Source organism: Jaculus jaculus, chromosome 5, assembly GCF_020740685.1.
Source record: "Jaculus jaculus isolate mJacJac1 chromosome 5, mJacJac1.mat.Y.cur, whole genome shotgun sequence".
Classification (NCBI taxonomy): Eukaryota; Metazoa; Chordata; class Mammalia; order Rodentia; family Dipodidae; genus Jaculus; species Jaculus jaculus.
Window position 1 is genome coordinate 37,397,372 of NC_059106.1, and position 24,061 is coordinate 37,421,432.

General features: G+C 42.3%; 1 protein-coding gene across 5 annotated transcripts in view; it reads right to left on the reverse strand.

Moving 5' to 3' along the window:
• The window catches only part of Gnb1 (G protein subunit beta 1), a 105,581-nt gene that overhangs the window by 36,661 nt on the left and 44,859 nt on the right, over positions 1–24,061 (reverse strand). For 3 of the 5 annotated variants that reach the window (XM_045149690.1, XM_045149686.1, XM_045149687.1), the window contains 2 exons: positions 23,308–23,356; positions 6,320–6,413 (listed from right to left, as the gene is read on the reverse strand). In XM_045149690.1, coding sequence (XP_045005625.1) covers positions 6,320–6,376 — 57 coding nt within the window. In that variant the 5' untranslated portion in view covers positions 6,377–6,413; positions 23,308–23,356. Of the gene's footprint in view, positions 1–6,319; positions 6,414–22,363; positions 22,406–23,307; positions 23,357–24,061 lie in introns of those variants that run through there. The other 2 variants (XM_045149688.1, XM_045149689.1) reach the window with 2 other exon arrangements.

Here is a 24,061-nt window from a genome sequence, read left to right on the forward strand (position 1 = left end):
CATGGGTCTGGAATTCATTTGCAGTGGCTAGAGGCCCTGGTGTACCCATTCACATTCTCTCTCATAAATAAATAAATATTTTTTAAACTAGGCTACAGCAAGACCCTACCTCAAAAAAAAAAAAAAAAGATTAATTTCAAGAAAATAAAGGCAGAGAAGATCACTGTGAGTTTGAGGCCACCCTGAGACTACAGAATAAATTCCAGGTCAGCCTGGGCTAGCAAAAGACTACTTTAAATACAAAACAAAACAAAAGCCAGAAAATAAGGTATAAAGGGTAAGGTCTCATTCAAGCCCAGACTGACCTGGAATTCTGAAGTTGTAGGCTGACCTTAAACTTACAGTGATCCTCCTACCTCTGCCTCCTGAGTGCTGGAACTAAAGGTGCTTATCACCAAACCCAGCTCAAGAAAAGGGACATAGGCAACTTCACCTTGGTTGGTGTCCAATGATTAAAATGGGTAATGTGCTCTGGAGCTGTAAATTGAAATAAACCCTTACTCCCTTAAAAAAAAAAAATGGGTAATATGCCTCTCACACTTCAACTACTGGTATACAAGGGAACTTCAGTTCTGCTTAAGGTATCTTTGCTCTGACAGGTAAGTATTCACATGCAACTTTACAATTATTTAATAATGACAGAGGCTGTAACATCATTCCGAATAACTTTGAATTTAATGGATTGTTGCAGATGTACATAATCCACTGAAATGGTAAGAACCATAGGTCAACTGCTGGTCCTGTGTGGGTGTGTCAGAAGCAAAGCAACAGCACACAGAAGTCACCACACCATCTCATAATGACATTCTTTCATCTCACACTGTGAGTGAAAACCTGGGCCCTTTTCAGCTCAGTCTTTTGACCATCACATTCTTGATCATGCATGCAACACAGCTAGCCTGTCACGAGTAAGTTATGCCACTCCGTGTTTAAAGCACATGTGTATTATTAATTAAGCACCTCTTTGAGACTTTTTTTTAACTCAAGAGAGAAAGAGGCAGATAGATTACAGTGGCTAATGGTCCTGGTATACCCACTCTTGCTCTCTATCTGCCTCTCTCTAACTCCAGACATATGTGCCACCTTGAGGATCTGGCTTACATGGATATTGGAGAATCAAACTCAGGTCCTTAGGCTTTGCAGGATTTGATGGCCTTAACTGGTGAGCTGTCTCTCCAGCCCAAGACTATATGGTTTTTCTCCTTAGTATTACCAACACAAGAATGAAAACTTCTTAGGAATTTTTCAGAAAGAAAAGACCTCTTTAGAATCACCTACTGAATTTCTTGTGTGGTTCAATGGGCTGGGAATCATCATTTTTATTTGAGACAGGGCCTCATGTAGCCTAACTCCTGAACCATCTTCCATCTCTCAAGAGCTGGGATTACAAATATATGTATCATCACAATGGTTTAAAGAACTGTGTGGCTTTGATTTTTAAAAATATGTATTTATTTGCATGGAGAGAGGGATGGAAGGAGAATGGACATGCCAGGGCCTCCAACCACAGCAAATGAACTCCAGATGCATGCACTACTTTGTTTGTCCAGTTTTATGTGGGTATTGGGGAATTCAAACTCAGGTTGTTAGGTTTTGCTTCAGGCAAACACCTTATCTGCTGAACCATCATCTCCCCAGTCCTAGTTTTGATTTTTTAAAATATTTTATTATTTATTTATTTATTTATTTATTTATTTATTTATTTATTTATTTATTAAAGGGGGAGAAGGAGGGAGGGAGGGAGAATGGGTACGGCAGGGCCTCTAGCCACTGCAAACAAAAGCCATCATGTGCATCTAGCTTACATGGAATCTGGAGAATCAAATCTGGATCCTTAGGATTCACAGGCAATTGTGTTAACCGCTAAGACATCCCTCCAGCGCCTGATATTTTTTTTTTTTGGTGGGGGGGGGGGTTGAGGTGGAGTCTCGCTCTAGCCCAGGATGACCTAAAATTTACTATGTAGCTTCAGGGTAGCCTCAAACTCACAGCAATCCTCCTACTTCTGCCTCTTGAGTGCTGGGATTAAAGGCATCCGTCACCATGCCCAGCTCTGAACTTCGTTTGAAAAATATTTTGGGAGGCTGGAGAGATGGCTTAGTGGTTAAGCACTTGCCTGTGAAGCCTAAGGACCCCAGTTCGATTCCCCAGGACCCACATAAACTAGATGCACAAGGGGGTGCATGCGTCTGGAGTTCGTCTGCAGTGGCTGGAGGCCCTGGTGCACCCATTCTCTCTGTGCCTGTCACTCTCTAATAAATAAATAAAAATAAACCAAAAAAAATTTTTTTTAAGTATTTTTAAGGGCTGGAGAGATGGCTTAGCAGTTAAGGCTCTTGCCTGCAAAGCCAAAGGACATCAGTTCAGTTTCCTAGTATCCACGTAAGCCAGATGCACAAGGTGGAGCATGCACCTAGAGAACGTTTGCAGTGACTAGAAGCCCAGGTGTGCCCATTCTCTCTCGCTCTCTCTCATACTCACTCTGCTTCTTTCCCTCTCTCAAATAAATAAAAATAAAAAATATATATATATTTTTTTGAGACAGAGAGAGGAGAATGAGAGAGAATGACTGCACCAGGGCCTCTAGTCACTACAAATGAACTCCAGACACCATGTGCCACCTTGTGCATCTGGCTTACATGGAACCTGGAGAATTGAACCTGGGTCCTTAGGCTTCACAGGCAAGCATCTTAACCACTAAGCCATCTCTCCAGGCCCCTAGTTTTGATTTTTGACATGGTCTTGCTATGTAGCTCAGATTGGCCTCAAATTGAAGGCAATCCTCAGTCTCCTGACCACAGCCAACCTGCTTCCTCCCCTCAGTGCTGGAGGTTATATGCTAGGTAAACTCTGTAATTCTGAGACATCCACAGCCCTTGTTCTGATGCCTCAAAACCATGTTCTAAGGGGGCTTTGTCTTGAGACAGGGTATCATGTAGCTCAGGTTGGCCTTAAACTCCTGATCCTCACTTCCCAATCACTGGGATTAATGAGTACTGTGCCTTTAGTGCTTTCCACAATTTTTGTGACAAGTACATGTGCAGAATGTCCCATGGCATCTTAGCAATGTAGGAGGGCTATGGACAAGGGGTACTGCAAACACAAGTGACAGGGATGAAAATATGGATGGAGATGAGGCTGTATCTTTAAAAAATGTAGATGTTTATGTTAAAACTACACTCACTTTTAGTTAGAGAAGCTTCTCTTTTCAGGTGGTGGGGATCACTGAAGAGACTCAAAACTCATCAAAGTGCTGAGAAGTGACAGTGGAGTGTTCAGCACTAAGACTTCTCTATTACACTCTATAAGGCTCAAAGGTCACTGCAGAAGACGTGATGGAAAAAAAAATCTGAAGAGCCAAAGGAAAAGGAAAAGGAAAAGGAAAGTGCTTTACAATACTGTCTTCCAGACACAAAGTGGTTATGGTATTCATGACCTCAGTGAATGACACTACCTACACAAGACCTGCATAATAGGAGAGGGGAAAATGTTGACATCACAAGCTGGACAGATAGCTTAGTCGTTAAGGCGCTTGCCGGCAAAACCAAAAGACCCAGATTTGATTCCCTAGTACCCACAAAAAGCCAGATGCACAAGGTGATGCATGCATCTGGAGTTCATTTATTTGCATTGGCTAGAGACCCTTGAGCACCCATTTTCTATCTTCCTCCCTCCCTCCTTCTCTCTCTTTTTTTATTTTGTTTTTTCTAGATAGGGTTTTGCTCTAGCCCAGGCTGACCTGAAATTCACTATGTAGTCTCAGGGTGGCCTTGAATTCACAGCAATTCTCCTACCTCTGCCTCCCAAGAGCTAGGATTAAAGGTGTGCGCCACTATGCCCAGCTCCTTCTCTCTTAATTTTTTAAAGTAGGAAGAGTGGCTGGAGAGATGGTTTAGTGATTAAGGCACATGCCTGTGAAGCCTAAGAACCCAAGTTTGATTCTCCAGGTCCCACATAAGCCAGATGCATATGGTGGCACGTGCCTCTGGGGTTTGTTTGCATTGGCTTAGAAGCCCTGGTGCACCCATTCTCTCTCTCTCAAAAATAAATTTAAAAAAATGTTTTTTAAAGTAAAAAGTAGTCAGAAAGAAGTTTAGTGGGAAGGGGATAACAGGGTTGAATATGACCAAAATATACTATCTACATGTATGAAATTTTCAAATATTAAAACATTTTAGAAAGAGTTAAAGGTTACATTCAGCTATGTAGTTAAGTTTTAGGCCAACCTGCTTACACATATGACCCTGTCTTACAAATGAAAAATGAGAAGGAAAAAAAAAAAAGCTCAGCTGTGAAAGTTATATAGTAGAGAATATTTTGGTTTCTGTCAGTAAATCTCAGGTAGTTTGGCAATTCCGTTATCTATAAACTTGTTACAAAATTAGGTGAAGTGATGCTGGAGTGTTGTTATCCAGTTCCCAGTAGGCAGCTTGAACATAACTGATTGCTTAAAGAAAATGTAAGCCAGGCATGGTGGCACACACCTTTGAGCCTTTGATCCCAGCACTTGGGAGGCAGAGGTAGGAGGATCACTGACAGTTCGAGACAGCCTGAGAATACAGAGTGAATTCCAGGTCAGCCTGGGCAAGACTCTAAGTCGAAAAGGAATGTAAATGTTGGTTAAATAGGTACAGCTTGATATCAACAGCTTAAAGAACAGGGTTCTGAGGGGTAGTTAAAGCCTTACAGATGAGAACACAAAAGTCAAAGAAAGCACTTTCAAATATATAAAACCCTAAATAAATCGAGCATTTCCCCTTGGTAAGTTACTTCTTTCTCTCTTGCACTTCATATCAAGAAAAGAAAAACACACAACTGAATTAAAGATTTCTCTAATATATTCACAAAAGTAGAGAGCAGAATTTCATCTTTTTTAAAAGTTTAACTATTTATTAGTCATAAATTATAATTCACTGTTATTATTTTAGGGCTGTGCTATAACTCTGTTAGAACACTTGCCTGACATGTGTGAATTCCTAGGTTCCATCTCCAGCACCATCTAAAAACCACTCCAACACACCCAAAAGAATAGATGAGGATATGACTTTAAAAAAGGGGAGGGGTAGTGGCTCAGCTTGCTTGTAAAGCCTGCTGACCTGGGTTTGATTCTCAGTATTCATGTACAGCCAGATGCACAAAGTTGTGCATGCATCTGGAGATGATTTACAGTGTTGCAAGACAACCTGGCATGTCCATTCTTATTCTCTCTTTCCTTGAACATAAATATATAAAATAAAAAAAAATACTAAAGGGATAAGTGTGGTAGCACATGCCTTTAATCTCACCACTTAGGAGGCTGAAACAGGAGGATCACTGTTAGTTTAAGGCCAAACTGGGACTATGGAGTGAGTTCTAAGTCAGCTTCGGCTACAGCGAGGCCCTCCCTACCTTGAAAATCCAAAACGAAAAGGGGGGGGGGGGGAGACCAAGTACAGGTAAAATACAATCTTATTGGTATTAATCCTCATACTCCAAGTATCTTTTTTGCTCTTAGATAGCAGCAAAGTTCTTCAGAACAGATAACAAACTCAGACAGTAGCCAAAAAGAGGGTATGAAATCTAGTTTTCAAGAGGAAGAAGTTTAAGGGCTGGGCATGGTGGCACACGCCTTTAATCCCAGAACTTGGGAGGCACAGTGAGTTCAAGACCACCCTGAGACTACATAGGCAATTCCAGGTCAGTCTGGGCTAGAGTAAGACCCTACCTCAAAAAAAAAAAAAAAAAAAAAAAAAAGGAAGAATTTTGAAGGCCCTGAGGAGTTCTACACACTCTAATATTCAAACAATAAATTACAGTATAGAGAATGGGGATGGAGAGATGGTTTAGCAGCTAAGGAGCTTATCTGTGAAACCTGAGGACCCAGGTTCAATTTCCCAGTACCCATGTAAGCCAACCGCACAAGGTGGTGCATGTATGTGGAATTTGTTTGCAATGGCTGGAGGCCCAGATGTACCCATTCTCTCTCCCTCTCAAATAAATACAATTTTAAAACATCCTTATAATAATATGGGGAAAAAAATTCTAAAAACAAGCCAGGCGTGGTAGTGCATGCCTTTAATCCCAGCACTCGGGAGGCAGAGGTAGGAGGATTGCTGAGAGTTCGAGGCCACCCTGAGACTACATAGTGAATTCCAGGTCAGCCTGAGCTGGAGTGAGGCCTTACCTCGAAAAACCAAAAACCAAAAAAAAATTCTAAAAACAGCATATTAGACTTAAGTATTTGGATATGTGATCAGCAATAATGGTCCAATCATACTTCACTATTTGCCAAACAGCAAGTAACTTCTGATCTGAAATTGACACACACACAACTACTTACTCTTATTTGGTTCTTCAGTTGCTCGGCCTCCTGCCGCAGCTGGTCAAGCTCACTCATCTTCAGGTCTCAGTGCTCAACCCTCAGAACCCACGATCTGAAACAGAAATATGTTACAAAAATTTGTTAATTATTGGTTGATAAGAGATGGGACTGGAGAGATGGCTTGGCAGCTAAGCACTTGCCTGTGATGCCTAAGGACCCCAGTTCGAGACTTGATTCCCTGGTACCCATGAAAGCCAGATGCACAAGGTGGCGCATGCATTTGGAGTTTGTGTGCACTGTGCCTTAATGCGCCCATTCTTCCCCTCTCCCCCCCTTTCTCTGTCACTCTCAAATAAATAAACAAAATATTTCAAAAAATTGATAGAGACCCTACCTCAAAAACAAAAAATTGAATAATGTAGCCAGGCATGGTAGCAAGCACTTGTAAACCCAGCACTCACTTGGGAGGTAGAGGTAAGAAGCTCGCTGTGAGTTTGAGGACAGTCTGGAACTACAGAGCAAGTTCCAGGTCAGCCTGGACTACAGTGAGACCCTACCTCGAGAAAGCAAAGCAAAACAAATTTGGAACAAAACAAAATAAAAACTGAGTAACTTGTGCTGGAGGGATAGCTCTGTGGTTCAAAGTGCTTGCTGTGTAAACCAGACAACTGGAGTATGGATCCCCAAAACCCACATAAAATACAACACAGCGGTCCCAACATCTGTAAACCCAATGCACCTACAGCAGTGAGGCAGATAAGAGTTAGAAGAGGCAAAGTTTCAATTTAAAAAAAGAAAGGAACTCAGGCATGGTAGCGTACACCTTTAACTCCAGCACTTGGGAGGCAGAGCTAGGAGGATTGCAGAGACTTTGAGGACACTCTAAGAATACAGAATGAATTCCAGGTCAGCCTGGGCTAGTGTGACATCCTACCTCAAAAAAACAAAAAAGAGAAAGGGAGGGAAGGAGGAGGGAAAGAAAAAGATGTTGCCAGGCATGGTGGCACATGCCTTTAATCCCAACACTGGGAAGGCAGAAGTAGGAGGGTCACCATGAGATGGGAGGCCACCTTGAGACAACATAATGAATTCCAAATCAGCCTGGACTAGAGTGAAACCCTACCTCCAAAAACCAAAAAAAAAGAAAAGAAAAAGGAAAAGAAAAGAACCTGTCACCACCCAAAAAGAAAAATGAACCCCAAAGTACACAAACCAGCTAGTCTAGCATTCACATTGGCAAAAAGCAATAAGCGACCCTATGTCAAACAAACATAGTGAAAAGCAAGGACTGGCACTCCAAGGTTGGGTCTTCTGACCTCCACACATGCTGCATATACCTACATTTACACACACACACACACACACACACACACACACACACGGAGGGAGGGAGGGAGAGAGGGAGGGAGGGAGGGAGGGAGGGAGAAATAAAAAGAAAATTGTACTTTCCTACTTCATGACCAACTGGTACATTCAAGACTGTACAGTGTTAACTGATACCCCACACTGTTCTGAGCCCATAAACATTTTGACATGAAAGACAAACGTCTTTAGTATGAGGGTGTGGGGAAAAGGGAACAAAAAGAGGCAGTGAAAAAAAAAAAACACAAATTACTTTATGTTCACATATTAAAGTTCTCAATAATTTTTTTAATTTTAGGGAGTAAGAGAATTGACACACCAGGGCCTCAGCCACTGCAATCAAACTCCAGACGTTTGTGTTACATAGTGGGCATGTGCGGCCCTGTGCTTGCCTCACCTTTGTGCATCTGGCTTATGGTGGAATCAGGGAGTCCGGCATGCATCCTTAGGCTTCACAGGCAAGCACCTTAGCTGCTAAGCCATCTCTCTAGCCCACTCAATAAAATAAAATTTGAAAATTTGAGGGCTGGAGAGGTGTCTCTCAGCGGTTAAAAGTGCTTGCTTGCAAAGCCTGCCATTATGGGTTCACTTCCCCAGTACCCACATAAAGCTAGACACACAAAATGATACATGTCTAGAGTTGGTGTATAGTGACAAGAGGCCCTGATATGCCCCTACTGTCTGTCTGTATCTCTCTCAAATAAATAAATAAATATTATTTAAGGGCTGAGAGATGACTTAGTAGTTAAGGTGTTTGCCTGCAAAGCCAAAGGATCATGGTTCGACTCTCCAGGACCCACGTAAGCCAGATGCACAAGGGGGCACATGCATCTGGAGTTCATTTGCAGTGGCTAGAGGCCCTAGCATGCACATTCTCTCTCAAATAAATAAAATTTTAAAATATATTATTTAAAAATTAGCCGAGGGCTGGAGAGATGGTTTAGTGGTTAAAGTGTTTGCCAGTGAAGCCTAAGGATCCAGGTTTAATTCCCCAGTATCCACATAAACCAGATGCATAAGGTCTGGAGTTCGTTTGCAGTGGCTAGAGGCCCCAGCACACTCATTCTCATCCTCCCCCCACCCCCGTGTGTGTGTGTGTGTGTGTGTGTGTGTGTGTGTGTGTGTGTGTTTATCTGTCTCTCTCTTTCAAATAAATAAAATACTTTTAAAAAAACTAGCCAGACCTGGGCATGGTGGCACACACCTTTAATCTCAGCACTTGGGAGGCAGAGGTAGGAGAATCCACTGTGAGTTCAAGACCAGCCTGGGACTACATAGTGAATTCCAGGTCAGTCTAGGCTAGAGTGAGACCCTACCTTGAAAAAACAAAAAATAAATAAATAAAATAAAATAAAATTAGCTGGGAGTGGTAGCACATGCCTTTAACCCTAGCACTTAGGAGGCAGAGATAAGAGGATCACTCTGAGTTCAAGGCCACCCTGAGACTACATAGTGAGTTCCAGGTCAGCCTGGGCTAGAGTGAGAGCCTACCTCAAGATAATCCCCCCCACCAAAAAAAAAACAGCCAGGCGTGGTGGCACACGATTTTAATCCCAGCACTTGGGAGGCAGAGGTAGGAGGACTGCAGAGAATTTAACACCACCCTGAGACTACACAGTAAGTTCCAGGTCAGCCTGGGCTAGAGTGAGACCCTACCTCAAAATAACAAAAATAAAAAATAAAATAAAAACAGCCAGGCATGGTGGTACACGCCTTTAATCCCAGCACTTGGGAGGCAGAAGTAGGAAGGTCGCAGAAAATTCAAGGCCACTCTGAGACTACATAGTGAATTCCAGGTCAACCTGAGCTAGTGAGAGACCCTACCTTGAAAAACCAAAAAAATAAACAAACAAAAACATTGTGTGTGTGCGTGTATGGAGAGAGAGGTGGGGGGGGGGGAGAAATGGGCATGCCAGGGCCTCTAGCCACTGCAAACAAATTCCAGATGCATGTATCCCCTTGTGCATCTGGCTTATGTAAGTACTAGGCAATCAAACCTGGGTCCTGTGCTTCACAGGCAAATACCTTAACCACTAAGCCATCTTTCCAACCCTCCAAAAAAATAAAATTAAATTAAAGAAGGGGCTGGTTAGGAACATGGCACAGCAGTTAAAGGTGCATGCCTGCAAAATTTGCTAGCCCAGGTTCAACTCCCCAGCTCCCATATAAAGGTGGATGCAAAATGGCACATGCATCTAAGATTTGCTTGTGGTGGTAAGAAAACTTACATGTGTGCAAGCAAACAAATAAGTAAAAGTAAATAATGAGGGCTGGAGCAATGGCTCAGCAGTTAAGGCACTTGTGTGCAAAAAACTAACAATCCAGGCTCAATTCACCGCTACCCATGTAAAGCCAGATGTACAAAGTAGTGCATGCATCTGGAATTCTCAACAAACAAACAAACAAAACTATAAAATCAACCAAGCATGGTGATATACTTATAATCCTAACACTTGAGGAAGCAGAGGCCAAAGAATTGTTGCAAGTTGAGGCCAGCCTGGTTCTAGCGAGGAGCAGTTAAGACTATATAACAACACTCAATCCTCCATCCCATCTTCAGAGTTGATATAAGTCAATTTGTTTTTCAAGGTAGGATCTCCACTCTAGCCCAGGATGACATGGAACTCACTCTGTAGTCCTAGGCTGACCTCAAACTCACAGGGATCCTATTTCTGCCTCCTGAGTGCTGGTATTAACGGAACGTGCCACCACACCCAGCTCATATATAAGATCATTAACTAACAGTTGTTATTTCATTAAGATTGAAATATATCTTGGACAAATTATTTGGCTGACCCTAAAAGTATACTTGTTAAGTTCCTAAACTTGTACACTCTGCAGAAAAGTATCCAAATACCATCACTATACTCCTGATGTATAAATACTAATGACAACATAACCTCTGGTAGCTAATAAAGTCCCTCTGGCTGCTATGACAAGCTGGGCAAGACAGGGTAAACTCACCAAGTCTTCAGATGCCATGAGCAACAGATCAAACACCAAACTCTGGTTAAATGAGTTGGGAGGTAATCTGAAGTTCACCAGCACTGGCTGTGAACCCACTAAACTGCCAAGAAAGGCACATCTGTCCCCTAAAGGGTAGGCCTCCACACACAAACCTGTGTCACTGCTCCTTAGGAAAGCAGGATGTGCAGAAACAGTTTCAGAAATTTCAGTGGTGTTCTCAATTTCTTTGTCCACAATCTTTCTTAAGACAAGGTCTTGTTATACAGCCAGAATGGCATTACAACTATTGAGATGCCTGGTCAAACTTAACTCACATGCCTCCAAGTGCAAAGATTATAGTTATGTGTCACCCCTGGTTACAATGGTAGTTTCTAAAGGCATTCCTTGAAGTGGATGCTTGAATTATTAGGAAAAGCTTCATCCAGGGGAAACAAATACATACAGCAATTAGGACACTAAAGAGGACTGTTTACTTTCACAGAAAAAGACCCATCCATTCTTTAGCATACACAATCTAAGGAGTACAGTTTGGGAACATTCCTATCTGACAAAATAAAGAGCCAAATGAATAAAACTTTTAAATGGAAATACACACTGACATGTCTGCCTTGTATGCTTTTGCCACACCTGTATCTTACAGGGGGTTCAAGTGCAAATGCTCACTCATTTTGCAGAATTGGGGTCACTACTTTCTAATACCCCCTATTAAAAGTAACCTTCAATATATTTATTTATTTATTTGAGAAAGAGGTGGGGAGAGAGAGAGAGACAAACAGACAGAATGAGAATGGGCATGACAGGACCTCCAGCCACTGCAAATAAACTCCAGATGCATGTGCCACCTTGTGAATCCAGTTTATGTGGGTACTGGGGAATCAAACCTGGGTCCTTAGGTTTCTTAGGCAAGCACCTTAACCATTAAGCCATCTCTCCAACCCAAGAGTAATTTTTTATAATGAAGCTCCTTACCCAATCAACTCAAGGAAAACTAGTGGTTTAAACTTGTAAGGTACACTAAGTTAATCCAGTAAGCTCTCATCCTATAGGAACACTAAACTTTTTACAGTGCAGTACTGGAAACAACTGCTATGACCCAGTAAACAGGCACAATTTCTCTCTTTCTGTTTTTTGTTTTGTTTTGTTTTTGTTTTTGTTTTTGTTTTTGTTTTTGAGGTAGGTCTCACTCTAGCCCAGGCTGACCTGGAATTCATTATGTAGTCTCAGGGTGGCCTTAAACTCACTTTGATCCTCCTGCTCCTGTCTCCCTAAGTGCCATGATTGAAGGCATGCACCACCACACCCAGCAACAGACCCACATTCTGAGTTGCTGGGCTCAGGAGATGGCTCATCAGTGAAAAGAACTTGCTTGCAAAGCCTGTCCACCTGTGTTCAATATCCTGATACCCACATAAGGCCAGGTATACAAAGTATGGTGCATGAATCTGGAGTTTGTAGTGGTAAGAGGCACTGGTGCACCCATACACACACTCATGCTCTTGCATTCCCCCTCCCACATAAATACATACAAATAGAGAAGACTTTTTTCTTTTTTTTTAATTTAGGAAGTGGCACATGTGGTGGTGTTCCATTGCAGGGGACCCATATATATATATAGATATATATAGATATATATATATCTATATATATCTATATATATATCTGCACATAAATACATTTTTAAAAATTATGCTGTTTACCAGAAGTGGTGATACACTGCCTGTTATTCCAGCACTAGGGAAGTGGAGGCAGGAGGATTTCTAAGTTTGAGGCCAACCTGGGCTACATATCAAAGATCCTGCCCTGCCCCACTCCTGGGGGGGATACATTTTGGACAGAGTTGTACAGATTCCAGTGTTAGGTTACTCTGAAATCTTTTTCTAGGTATATGTGTGTGTAAGCTTTCTTTTAATTGGATGCTCTCTTCACATTACAGAAGAATGTATACATGACAATCATCCACTATATTGTTTATGACTAGAGGAGTTAATTTACTAAGAGCTTAGTTACCTTTAAAATGAGAGGCAACATACTACTCTGACCTTGTAAAAATCCACAAATAACACCAATATTTGCTTGTTTAAAGCTCTAATAACAAGCCAAGAAAACCAAAGCAGATCTCTTTCATGACTGAGCTAATGTGACATGATTACATTGCCTTTTCATTAAAACTCCTTCTAATCAGGATCCACTCAAAACCTGAGCTCGTAAACCTGGTGTGGTGGCACATACCTTTAATCCCGGCACTGGGAAGGGACAAGTAGGAGGATCACTATGAGTTTGAGGCCAGCCAGGAACTACAGAGTGAGATCTAGGTCAGCCTGGGCTAGAGTAAGACCCTACCTTGAAAAAAAATATAAAGATGGCCAGTAGCATACTTTTCTTTCTCATTAGTTTATATACAGATTAAAAATTTTAGCCAGGCATGGTAGCACATGCCTTTAATCCCAGAACTCAGGAGGCAGAGGTAGGAGGATTGCCGTGAGTTCAAGGCCACCCTGAGACTATATATTGATAGTGAATTCCAGGTTAGCGTGAGCTAGAGAGAGAGACCCTACCTCCAAAAACAAACAAAACAATAAAAAAAAAGAAAAAATTTAAGTATTTCCTAAAGTAGAATCTTAAAAAGGTTTCAGGGCTGGAATGATGGCTTAGCAGTTAAGTGCTTGCCTGTGAAGCCTTAGGACCCCAGTTCAAGGCTCGATTCCCCAGGACCCACGTTAGCCAGATGCACAAGGGGGCACATGTGTCTGGAGTTCGTTTGCAGTGGCTAGAGGCCCTGGCATGCCCATCCTCTCTCTCTATCTGCCTTTGTCTGTCGCTCTTAGATAAATAAATAATAAAAACAAAAACAATTTTTAAAAAGGTTTCACAGGTGGATTTTTTACTGCTCAGGCCTAGCAGTAGGTACTATGTGCACACACAGCACCACTGCTCACATGAGGTGGTGCAGGAGGCACAATAAAGGGCACGGTTCCAACAAAGAGCCAACAGACAACTTTCTGCTACTCTGTAACTCAGATTCCCCATTCAAGTCCAGGTCTCCTGTGAAGACAAGACAGATGGAACAACGAAGGCATAGGCTAGCATTGTAAATCATGTTTTCCTGCCTGTGTAACAGCAATTCCCACCCCCCCCCCCCCCACACACACACACGCCTTGTAAACCCAAGAGACAATGCTGACAATGAAAACCTTTGGAGAAAGAAACAGCAGAGCAAGAAAATTCTTATTGTACCATCATCCTCTATACCTGATTTGCTTACAGCTCACCCAATAGTTTACAGGTTCTCTAGGCCCTGGAGCCAGAGTACTTACATTCTTTTCTCCACACTTTTTGGTTTAAAAGAATGGCTAATGTTGTCATTTGATGGTAACTGAGTGAAGTGTGGCATACCACTGAGAACATTAATAAAAACAATGTAGTAATTTAAGGAAATGTTTTACATATATTAAATAAAAATATATAAATTTAAATGTAGTAATTTTAGTTAAGAAAAACATAATTGAAGCCAGGTGTGGTGGCACACACCTTTAATTACAGCATTAGGGAAGCAGAGGTAGGAGGACTGCCCAGGGTTCAAGGTTACCATGAGACTACACAGTGAATTCCAGGTCAGCCTGGGCAAGATGCTACCTCAAAAAACCAAAACAGAAAGAGAAAGAATAAAGAAAGGAAGACAGGTTGGAGAAGATGTTTTAGCAGTTAAGGAATTTTCCTGCAAAGCCAAAAGACCCCAGTTCGATTGGCCCAGAACCCACATAAGACAGATGAGCAAGGTGGTGCATGCATCTGGAGTTAATTTGCAGTAGCTGGAGGCCCTGTAACACCCATTCTCTCTCTCTCTCGCAAATAAATAATAAAAAAAGAACATTTAAAGAAAGCATGCATGCATGCATAGTTGCTAACAGATTAAATAGACTAATAGCATTCATGTTAGAAGTAACTGGCCAAATTTCTCTATATACTCTATTAATATGGGTAAGTTTCTTTACACATTAAAAAAATTTTAAATTAGTGTGTATTTAGTAAGTCTTACTTACATTTAATTTCTTTTGCCTTTCTCTTCACTGTCCTTAGTCCCCCAGCCCTTCTGGGAAATCCCACCATCAGGTTTGCTTGCCTAGGAGGCTCCAGTGTGTGTCCTAGGTAAGCTCTTGTGGTGCTGAGGTGGCACTTTCCAGCCTAATCCACTAAGACAGAGCCTGCTGAGACCTCATGTCTGTCCATGACCCACATCTATCATCACCTTTTACTTAGAACTTCTATTCAGAAAATGCTTTTCCTATAAATTTAAATAACTTAAAAGTATGGGGCTGAGAATGTAGCTCAGTGTCAAGGCACTTACCTAGGTTGGAACTGCACACATATTGATGTAATCTATCCCTACTTTAAGTAGCAAACAACATCTCAGTGAGTAAAGTATAAGCCCAATTAGAAAATTTCACATATGCAGTAGTATGACATGTCCTGTGTGATCTTTCCACAACTTCATGACAAACTCAGCAGCACCACATCCCTCCAATCAAGACTCTTGTGAAGGAAGTTTAAAAAAAAAGGCACATCAACAGTGAACTCAGGGCCATACAGTTATATGACACTCAGTAACAATAATATCAGGTTCCAAGTTTGCTAATAAATAAAGGTAAAAAATATTTTCAGATCTAGTTCTGCAACATGTAACTATGACCTAACTAAATCACTTTTTACTCTAGGCTAGAAACAACTTCATCAATGTCACAGGGCTAAAACGAAAATTAAATAAGACAACCAATGTTACAGGGCCCCATAAGCCTCTCAGTGATTACACTAGAATGTGTCCCCTTCAACACAGGAAGCTCAAGGTCAATGTCTGAAGTAGATGAGTAAGAACACTACTGCCCTTGATTGAGATGCCATCTGTAAGAGCTGTAATTTTCGGAATCAAGCCAAAGACTGTGACAGGCCTGGTGTGGTAGCACATGCCTTTAATCCCAGCACTTAGGAGGCAGAGGTAGGAAGATTGCTGTGAGTTTGAGGCCAGCCTGGGACTACGCAGTGAGTTCCAGGCCAGCAAAAATAGCAGCAATGGGCTAGGGAAATGGCTTAGTGGTTAAGGCATTGCATGCATCTGGAGTTCATTTGCAGTGGTTGCAGGCTCTGGCATGCCCATTCTCTCTGCCTCTTCCTGTCTCTCTCAAATAAATAAAAAAATAAAATAAAATAGTAACAACAACAAACCCTTAAATAAATAAAACCTGTGACAGTGACTTTGCATTTATGACATATCCCCAGTAAAGCAAATCTAATCAAATCTTTACAATCAGCCAGGCACAGTGGCACATACCTTTTAATCCCAGCACTCAGGAGGCAGACGTTGGAAGATCACTATGAGTTTTAGGCCACCCTGAGACTACATAGTGAATTCCAGGTCAGTCTGGGCTAGAATGAAACCCTACCTTAAAAAAAAAAAAAAGCAGTTGCCGGGCGTGGTGGCACATGCCTTTAATCCCAGCACTCGAGAGGCACAGGCAGGAGGATTGCCATGAGTTCCAGGCCACACTGAGACTACATAGTGAATTCCAGGTCAGCCTGAGCTAGAGAGAGACGTTAACTTGAAAAACCTACTGTTTAGAAGCACTAAAGAAGTAAGGAGGACATACATAGACAGGCAACACATAGATCCCAGAGAACAAACAGCCACAGTAGTGGTTGGTTTGTCTTAACAAAAACTTCAAGAGAAGTGAAAAAAAGCATTCAACTGGGCATTGCAATGCACACCTTTAAACCCAGCAGTGGAAGGCAAAGGCAGGAGGAAGGATCATTGTGAGTTTGAGGACAGCCTCAGCATCCCAAAAAGCAGGCCATGCAGTGCTAGCACCTGTTCTCCAAAGGCACACACACAGCCACTTCAGCTGGTTGGTTTTGTTATGACTCAACCTAGTACTTCCCAAATTTGTCTGAACATCTAAATGGCAAACCTTGGGGTTTATGTATTCATGTTTCAGAAGTGACAAAAACTGTTTTTCTGTTTATTTTTTCAAGGCAGAATCTCACTGTAGTCCAGGCTGACCTGAAACTCATTATGTAGTCCCAGGCAGGCCTAACAGCAATACTGCTACCTCTACCTCCCAAGTACTAGGATTAAAAGCATGTGCCACCACGCCTGGCAGGTAATTCTTTTTAATTACCTTCTTGTCAAAGTTTCCACATCTTTTATCAATCCCTCCTTTTCCCCCAATAAGCAGTTCACCTGGACCTGTAGCCCAGCTTTCTTTTCCTGCTTTCTAGCACTCCTGATTGAGTATTCCTTCCCAAATGAAGGCCATGACCAAGGTATGAACAAGACCTGAAAAGTGGATGAAAAGAAATACCTATGTACACAGTACATACGTATGTTTGCTCAAGTGGCAAAAGTTTGTTTAACCATCTGGTAATGACTTACCCTTCAACAGTAGGTATGGTCCTCTACAAGATGTCCCAAACGCCAGATGAAACAAACAGCATGCCTTCCCCAAGGAAGAGGAACCACATACCTGGCTCATGATCAGTAACAGAGATTCCTTCTGGACACATCTTGCTTTTTGACACAACACTGAGCTTTTAAACCCCAACCTTCGCAGTGAAGCAAGCAGCACATTAGCTTTCTATGAAGCTTACTGCCAGGATTGAATCTCAAGAAAGGTTCTAACCCCCTGGAGGTATGATCTCACTTTAAACCAGGTTGATATGGAACTCACTTTATAGTCCAAGCGGTCTCAAACTCACAGGGTTCCTCCTACCTCTGCCTCCCAGTACCAGCAAGAAGGGTATTTCTTTAAAACAAAACAAAACAAAACACCAGATGTTCAATTTTTTTTTCTTCTACAAACAACTGATTTACTTCGTTTACTCATGTTTATATGAGCACCTGCTACAGGGCTGAGACACGATGGCAGAAAGGCATGTTCCCTGTCCTCAGGAGCCATAGCAGAAACTAAAGGAATGAGAACCAGGCATCCATTAGAGGAGCTGACTTGCACCTCTGATATCAATCACTACTTGGATTCCAACACGTAAGAAGTAAAAGGGAGTTCACAATTTACCCCCCAAAGTGGCCCTGTGACTCAGGAGCATTTGCTTATATTATATGTTGTGTCCTCCCCTACCACCATCACCACCAACAACCAGCAGCAGGTTCTATAGATCAATGGTTTAAGTAGTAAACAAGAGGAAATGACTCACAAGCTGGTTAAGGCCCCTGCCCAAGGTTCACAGCCATAAAAAGGCAAAACCCAGGATTACAATAAGCTACTTCCATGACATGTTCCCCAAAGTAATCTATAACTGGCTGGAGAAGGTCGTAAGACCATAAATAAATCTCACTTCCTCAACTGCCTGCTTACCTGCTCCCTCCTAAACCTCCACAAGGACATGTTCTCATGACAAAGATGGAATGGAAGCTAACAACTTTTCTTTTCTAACTGGACCATTTTTCTTCCTGTAAACACATCATCCCAGAACAAGGAAGCTGAATTTCTCCACTTCTAGAGGATGCTTTTTTTTTTCAAAGTAGGGTCTCACTCTAGTCCAGGCTGACCTGGAATTCACTATGGAGTCTCAGCTGGCCTCGAACTCACAGCAATCCTCCTACCTCTGCCTCCCAAGTGCTGGGATTGAAGGCATGCACCACTACGCCCGGCTGAAGCATTTTTAAAAAAATATTTTTATTTTACTTATTTGTAGTAAAGGGGGAGGGGGGTGAATGGGTGTACCAGGGCCTCCAGCCATTGAACATGACCTCCAGATACATGTGCCACTTTGTACATCCAGCTTTATGTGGGTACTAGGGAATCCAACCATCAGGTCTCCAGCCCACAGAAGCATTTTAAAAGCTACTTCCTGCCAGGAAGGAGGTATTAGGTAGGAGGATTGCTGTGAGTTCAAAGACTATATAGAGTGAGTTCTAGGTCAGTCTTGGTGAGAGACACTGCCTAAAACAACAACAAACCTATGTACAACAACAAACCTATGTACTTCTTAGCTTTTCTAGGTGTTTTACCTGAGCTTACATATCACTCCAGTAAATATCCCTAAACTAATTCTGTCTGATACAGATACTTGAGCCACACACATAATTTCTAATTTTCTAGTGGCCTTAATGTCAAGTGAGATGAAACAGGTAAAATTAATCTAATCAGTATACCGTATTTAATCTAATACACCAGAAATATTACTGTGGCATGTAAAATATAAAACAGAGGCAATTCAAAACCATTATGTCACACTTAAGATTTGGTGTCTAATCATGCATGGTGGCACACGCCTTTAATCCCAGCACTCCAGAGGCAGAGTTAGGAGGATCACTGTGAGTTTGAGGCCAGCCTGAAACTACAGAGTAGGCTCCAGGTCACTCTAGGCTAGAATGAGATCCTATCTTGAAAAAAAGTGAAGTAATTAAGTAAATAAAAAGTGTCTGTTTTATACTTCACTTTGGACCAACAATATCATATGTCCACATGTCACCTCAGTGCACAAGTCTCCTTACCTCAAGACACACTGATTCTCCTACAAACTGAACTGACATCCATGTCCTTCAATTACAAGATGCACTTCACTTGATGACTTGATGTAATTAACCCTTCCAAGGATCAGAAGGCAGGCTCTCTGCACTAAACTGTGCATTCCCAATTCAAAGACAAAGAACAAGGGTCTTCTCTGGCTCCCCAGTCACTTCTTTCACATCAGGTACCAGCCTACTCAACTTATCTGCTAGAAGTGGACAATTTGGGGTAGGAGCTATAATTAGTAAAGCCAGGGCTAATCACCTTATCTTGGTCACTCTTGAGTCACAGAATGGGGGCTGCTGACCCTCTCCTAAGGTGTCATGTCCTGCCAACGTTGCTCCTCTGATCTGGTTATTCCTGGCCTTTTTATTATTTATTTGCTTACACTGACTTCTAGTTACTTGGTTTAGTTTTTTAAACAATATTACTAAGACAGGACAAACAAGGAACATGTGAAATTTGAGATGTTCTGGGACTGTGCACACCTAGAAAGCATGACAATAATGACATACAATAAAGACAATGCACATATTCACTAGCCCTTCAGCCTTTCCCTACAGCCTGTCCCTTCCCAGAAAACCACAAAGGTACACTCAAATCTCTTCTAATTTTATTTGCTAGCAGAAAGAAAAGAGACAAGGGAGGGAGGAAGGGGAGAAGAGAGGGAGTAAGAGAATGGGCAGGTGCACCAGGGCCTCTAGCTGCTACAAATAAACTGAAGATCCATGTGCCACCTTGTGTATCTGGCTTTAGTGGCATGGTGGTTTGATTCAGGTGCCCCCCCATAAACTTAGGTGTTCTGAATACTAGATCTCCAGCTGACAGAGATTTGGGAAGTAACACCTTCTGGAGGCAGTATATTGTTGGGTGCAGGCTTAGGCTATTATAGCCAGTTTCCCCTTGCTAGATTTTGGCACACTCTCCTATTACTGTGGTCTATCTGTTATTGGCCAGAAGGTGATGTCCACCCTCTGCTCATGACATCGTTTTCCCCTGCCATCATGGAACTTCTCCTCAAGTCTATAAGCAAAAAAATAAACATTTTATTCCCACAAACTGCTCTTGGTTGGGTGATTTATACCAGCAATGTGAACCAGATAACAACACCTGGGTACTGAGGAAACGAACCTGGGCTATTAGACTTTGCAGGCAAGCACCTTAACTGCTGAGCCACCTCTCCAGCCTGGTGCACTCAAATCCCCACACATCAGGGTGGGGGAGAGACTCAGCAGTTAAATGTACTTGCTTGCAAAGCCAGCTGGCCCAGGTTAGACTCCCCAGTATTCATATAAAGCCAGATGCACAAAGTGATACAAGTGTCTGGAGTTTGCAGAAGGAAGAGGCCCTGGTATGCCCATATTCACCAACCTCAGCTAGGACATACATGATTCAATTCTACTTTATATAAAAATATAGGGATAGGCTGGAGAGATGACTTAGAGGTTAAGGCATATATGCCTGCAAAGCCTAAGGACTCAGGTTCGATTCTCCAGATCCCATGTAAGCCAGATGCACAAGGTGGCACATGTGTCTGGAGTTCTTTTGCAGTGGCTGGAGGCCCTGTTGCACCCATTCTCACTCTATCTCTCTCTGTCTCAAACAAAATAGATAAATAAAATGTTAAAATATACATATACATACGCATACATACATACATAATATATATGGATGGAGCTGGGCATGGTGGCACATGCCTTTAATCCCAGCACTCGGGAGGCAGAAGTAGAAGGATCACCATGAGTTCAAAGCTAGGCTGAGACTACCCTAGTGAATTCCAGGTCAGCCTGGGCTGGAATGAGGCCCTACCTCGAAAATCTAAACAAAACAAACAACCAAACTTACCATATCTATCTATCTATCTATCTATCTATCTGTCTGTCTGTCTGTCTGTCTGTCTGTCTGTCTGTCTGTCTGAAAACTATAGGTGCCCAACTCTGAAAGGAAGTTTGAAAAAACATACTCTTCTGAGAATCAACTTGACTCTGAAATACAACCTTGTGCTTTAAAAGAAGAAATGAGCCGGGTGTGGTGGCACATGCCTTTAATCCCAGCACTCAGGAGGCAGAGGTTGGAGGATCGCCATGAGTTCAAGGCCACCCTGAGAGTACAGAGTTAATTCCAGGTCAGCCTGGACCAGAGTGAGACCCTACCTTGAAAAAAAAAAGAAGAAGAAGAAATGAAGCCGGGCATGGTGGTACATGCCTTTAATCTTAGTAATCCAGAGGCAGATGTAGAAAGACTGCTGAGTTTGAGGCCACCCTGAAACTAAATTTCAGGTCAGCCTGGACTAGAGTGAGACCCTACCTAAAAAAAAAAAATAAAATAAAAATAAAAACAGGAAAAGGGACAAATTAACCTATTGTGATGGTTTATACCTACATCTAGCACTCTGGGAAGCTGAGGCAAGAGGACTGTCTGAATTCTAAGGCCAGCCTGAGCTACACAGTGAAACATTGCAAGAGGGAGAGAAATGGAGTTTTAGTTTTTTTCTTTAAATATTTTATTCATTTAGGAGATAGAAAGAGAATGAATAAATGAATGAATGAATATGGGTGTGCCACCGCAAACGCAGTTGCACATGCCTCTTGGTCTATCTAGCTTTACATGGGTCTTGGAGAACTGAACCTGGGTCCTTTGTGTTTGCAGGCAAGCACCTTAACCACTAAGCCACCTCTACAGCCTGGGTTCTTAAAAAAAAAATTATATATAGTTGAGAGACAGAGGTAGAGAAGGAATGGGTGCACCAGGGCCTCCAGCTACTGCAAACAAACTCCAGATGCACGCACCTACTTGTGCGTCTGGATTACCTAGGTCCTGGGGAATCGAACCAGGGTCCTTTGGCTTTGCAGGCAAATGCCTTAACTGCTAAGCCATCTTCTCCAGCTCAAGAATGGGTTCTTATAGTACCAGTTACTTTAGGGAGACTGAGGCAGGAGGTTAGGGAACAATATAGCAAAAGAGTGAGAGAGCAATAAAGAGGACTCCTGAGACAAAAGCTAGGTAATTTTATTGATTGATTGATGCATCATCAGGCTTATCTGGGTCCTTTGGCTTTACAGGACTTAATCACTAAGCTATCTCTCTAACCATAGGTTTGGCAGGGTGGGGGTATAGGGAAGGAGGACTGGCCTGCCAGGACCTCAACCACTGCAATCAAACATGAGGCGTTTGCGCCACCTAGTGGGCATGTATGAATTTGTGCTTGCCTTACCTTTGTGCGTCTGGCTTATGTAGGATATGGAGAGTCGAACATGGGTCCTTAGGCTTCTCAGGCAAGCACCTTAACCACTAAGCCATCTCTCTAGCTTTCCTAGGTGATTAAAAGAAAAAGAAGTGGGGCTGTAGAGATAGCTCAGTGCTTAAAGGCTCTTGCTTGCAAAGCCTACTGACCTGGGTTCAATTCCTCAGTGCTGACAAAGCCAGACACAAAAAAAATGCAAGCATCTGGTGATCACTTGCAGCACCAATACACCTTGGTACACATGTACATAATTAATGCAAATTAAAAACGTGTTTTAAAAAAGACAGAGGTGAGCTGGAGAGAAGGCTTAGCAGTTAAGGCACTTGCCTCCAAAGCCAAACGACCCAGGTTCGATTCCCCAGGATCTGTGTAAGCTAGATGCACAAGGTGACACATGTGTTTGAAGTTTCAGGGGTACACCCATCCTCTCCCTCCCTCCTTCTCTCTCACCCTGTCCTCCGTAAGTAAAGAAAACAGAAAACTTAGAAAAGACAGGGGATGCTAGGTGTGGTGGTGCATGCCTTTAATCCCAGTACTCAAGAGGCAGAGGTAGGAGGATTGCCATGAGTTCAAGGCCATCCTGACTCTACATAGTGAATTCCAGGTCAGTCTGAGGTACAGTGAGACTCTACCTTGAAAAACAAACAAGACACAGGGAAGGAAGAAATAAATCCTGGACTGGTGGTGAATGTAGCACAGAGCAGAGCACAAGCTCATGAACAAGACCCTGGGTGGGTCTGGCAGCCATACCAAAACACACACACACACACACACACACACACACACACACACACACACACACACGGGGGCGGGGGGTGATGGGATTGAGGGAGGGGACACAAAGAGATGGATGATCAGATGAATGAACAAAGAAACAGAAAAAAAATTAAATACTGTAATTTAAGAACTAATACCTTAATTCAGGAGTGTTATTGGTCTGGTCTCCCACACATGTAAATTTATCTGCAAAAAAAGCAGAAAAGTCCACATTTGTAACATATATGGGTTATAATAAAATATGACATTTTGCAACATTTTAAGTAGGAATACATAAAACAACTCTTCCCTAGTCTCTCTCCTCCTAAACTGTTTTACTCAGTATTATGGCATTTCATTTTTCAGTACTAAATAAATGAGAAATATAACCTTGATGACTTCTTTTTAAAATCCTTGGGGACTGGAGAGATGGCTCAGCAGTTAAGGCTAACAACCCAGGTTCGATTCCCCAATACCCAGGTAAAGCCAGATGCACAAAGTGGTGTGCATGTCTAGAGTTCATTTGTAGCAACTGAAGGCCCTGGTATGGCCCATTCTCTCTCTCTTTCTCATTCTCTACTTGCAAATAAACAAATAAATAATTTTAAGAAATCATTGCCCGGTGTGATGGCACACATATTTAATCCCAGCACTTGGGAGGCAAAGGTAGGAGGATCACCCTGAGTTTGAGGCTACCCTGAGACTATATAGTGAATTCCAGGTCAGCCTGGACTAGAGTGAAACCTTACCTGGAAAAAAAACAACAAAAAATCCTTAAAAATGCAGCAGAATCCTTGAATTAAACTGAAAGTCATTGGGTGGCAATGGAGGGGGAGCAATCAGAATCCAGCTACTGAAAAGACTGCAATTCAAAAGACTTCTATGGAAGCCGGGTATGGTGGCACATGCCTT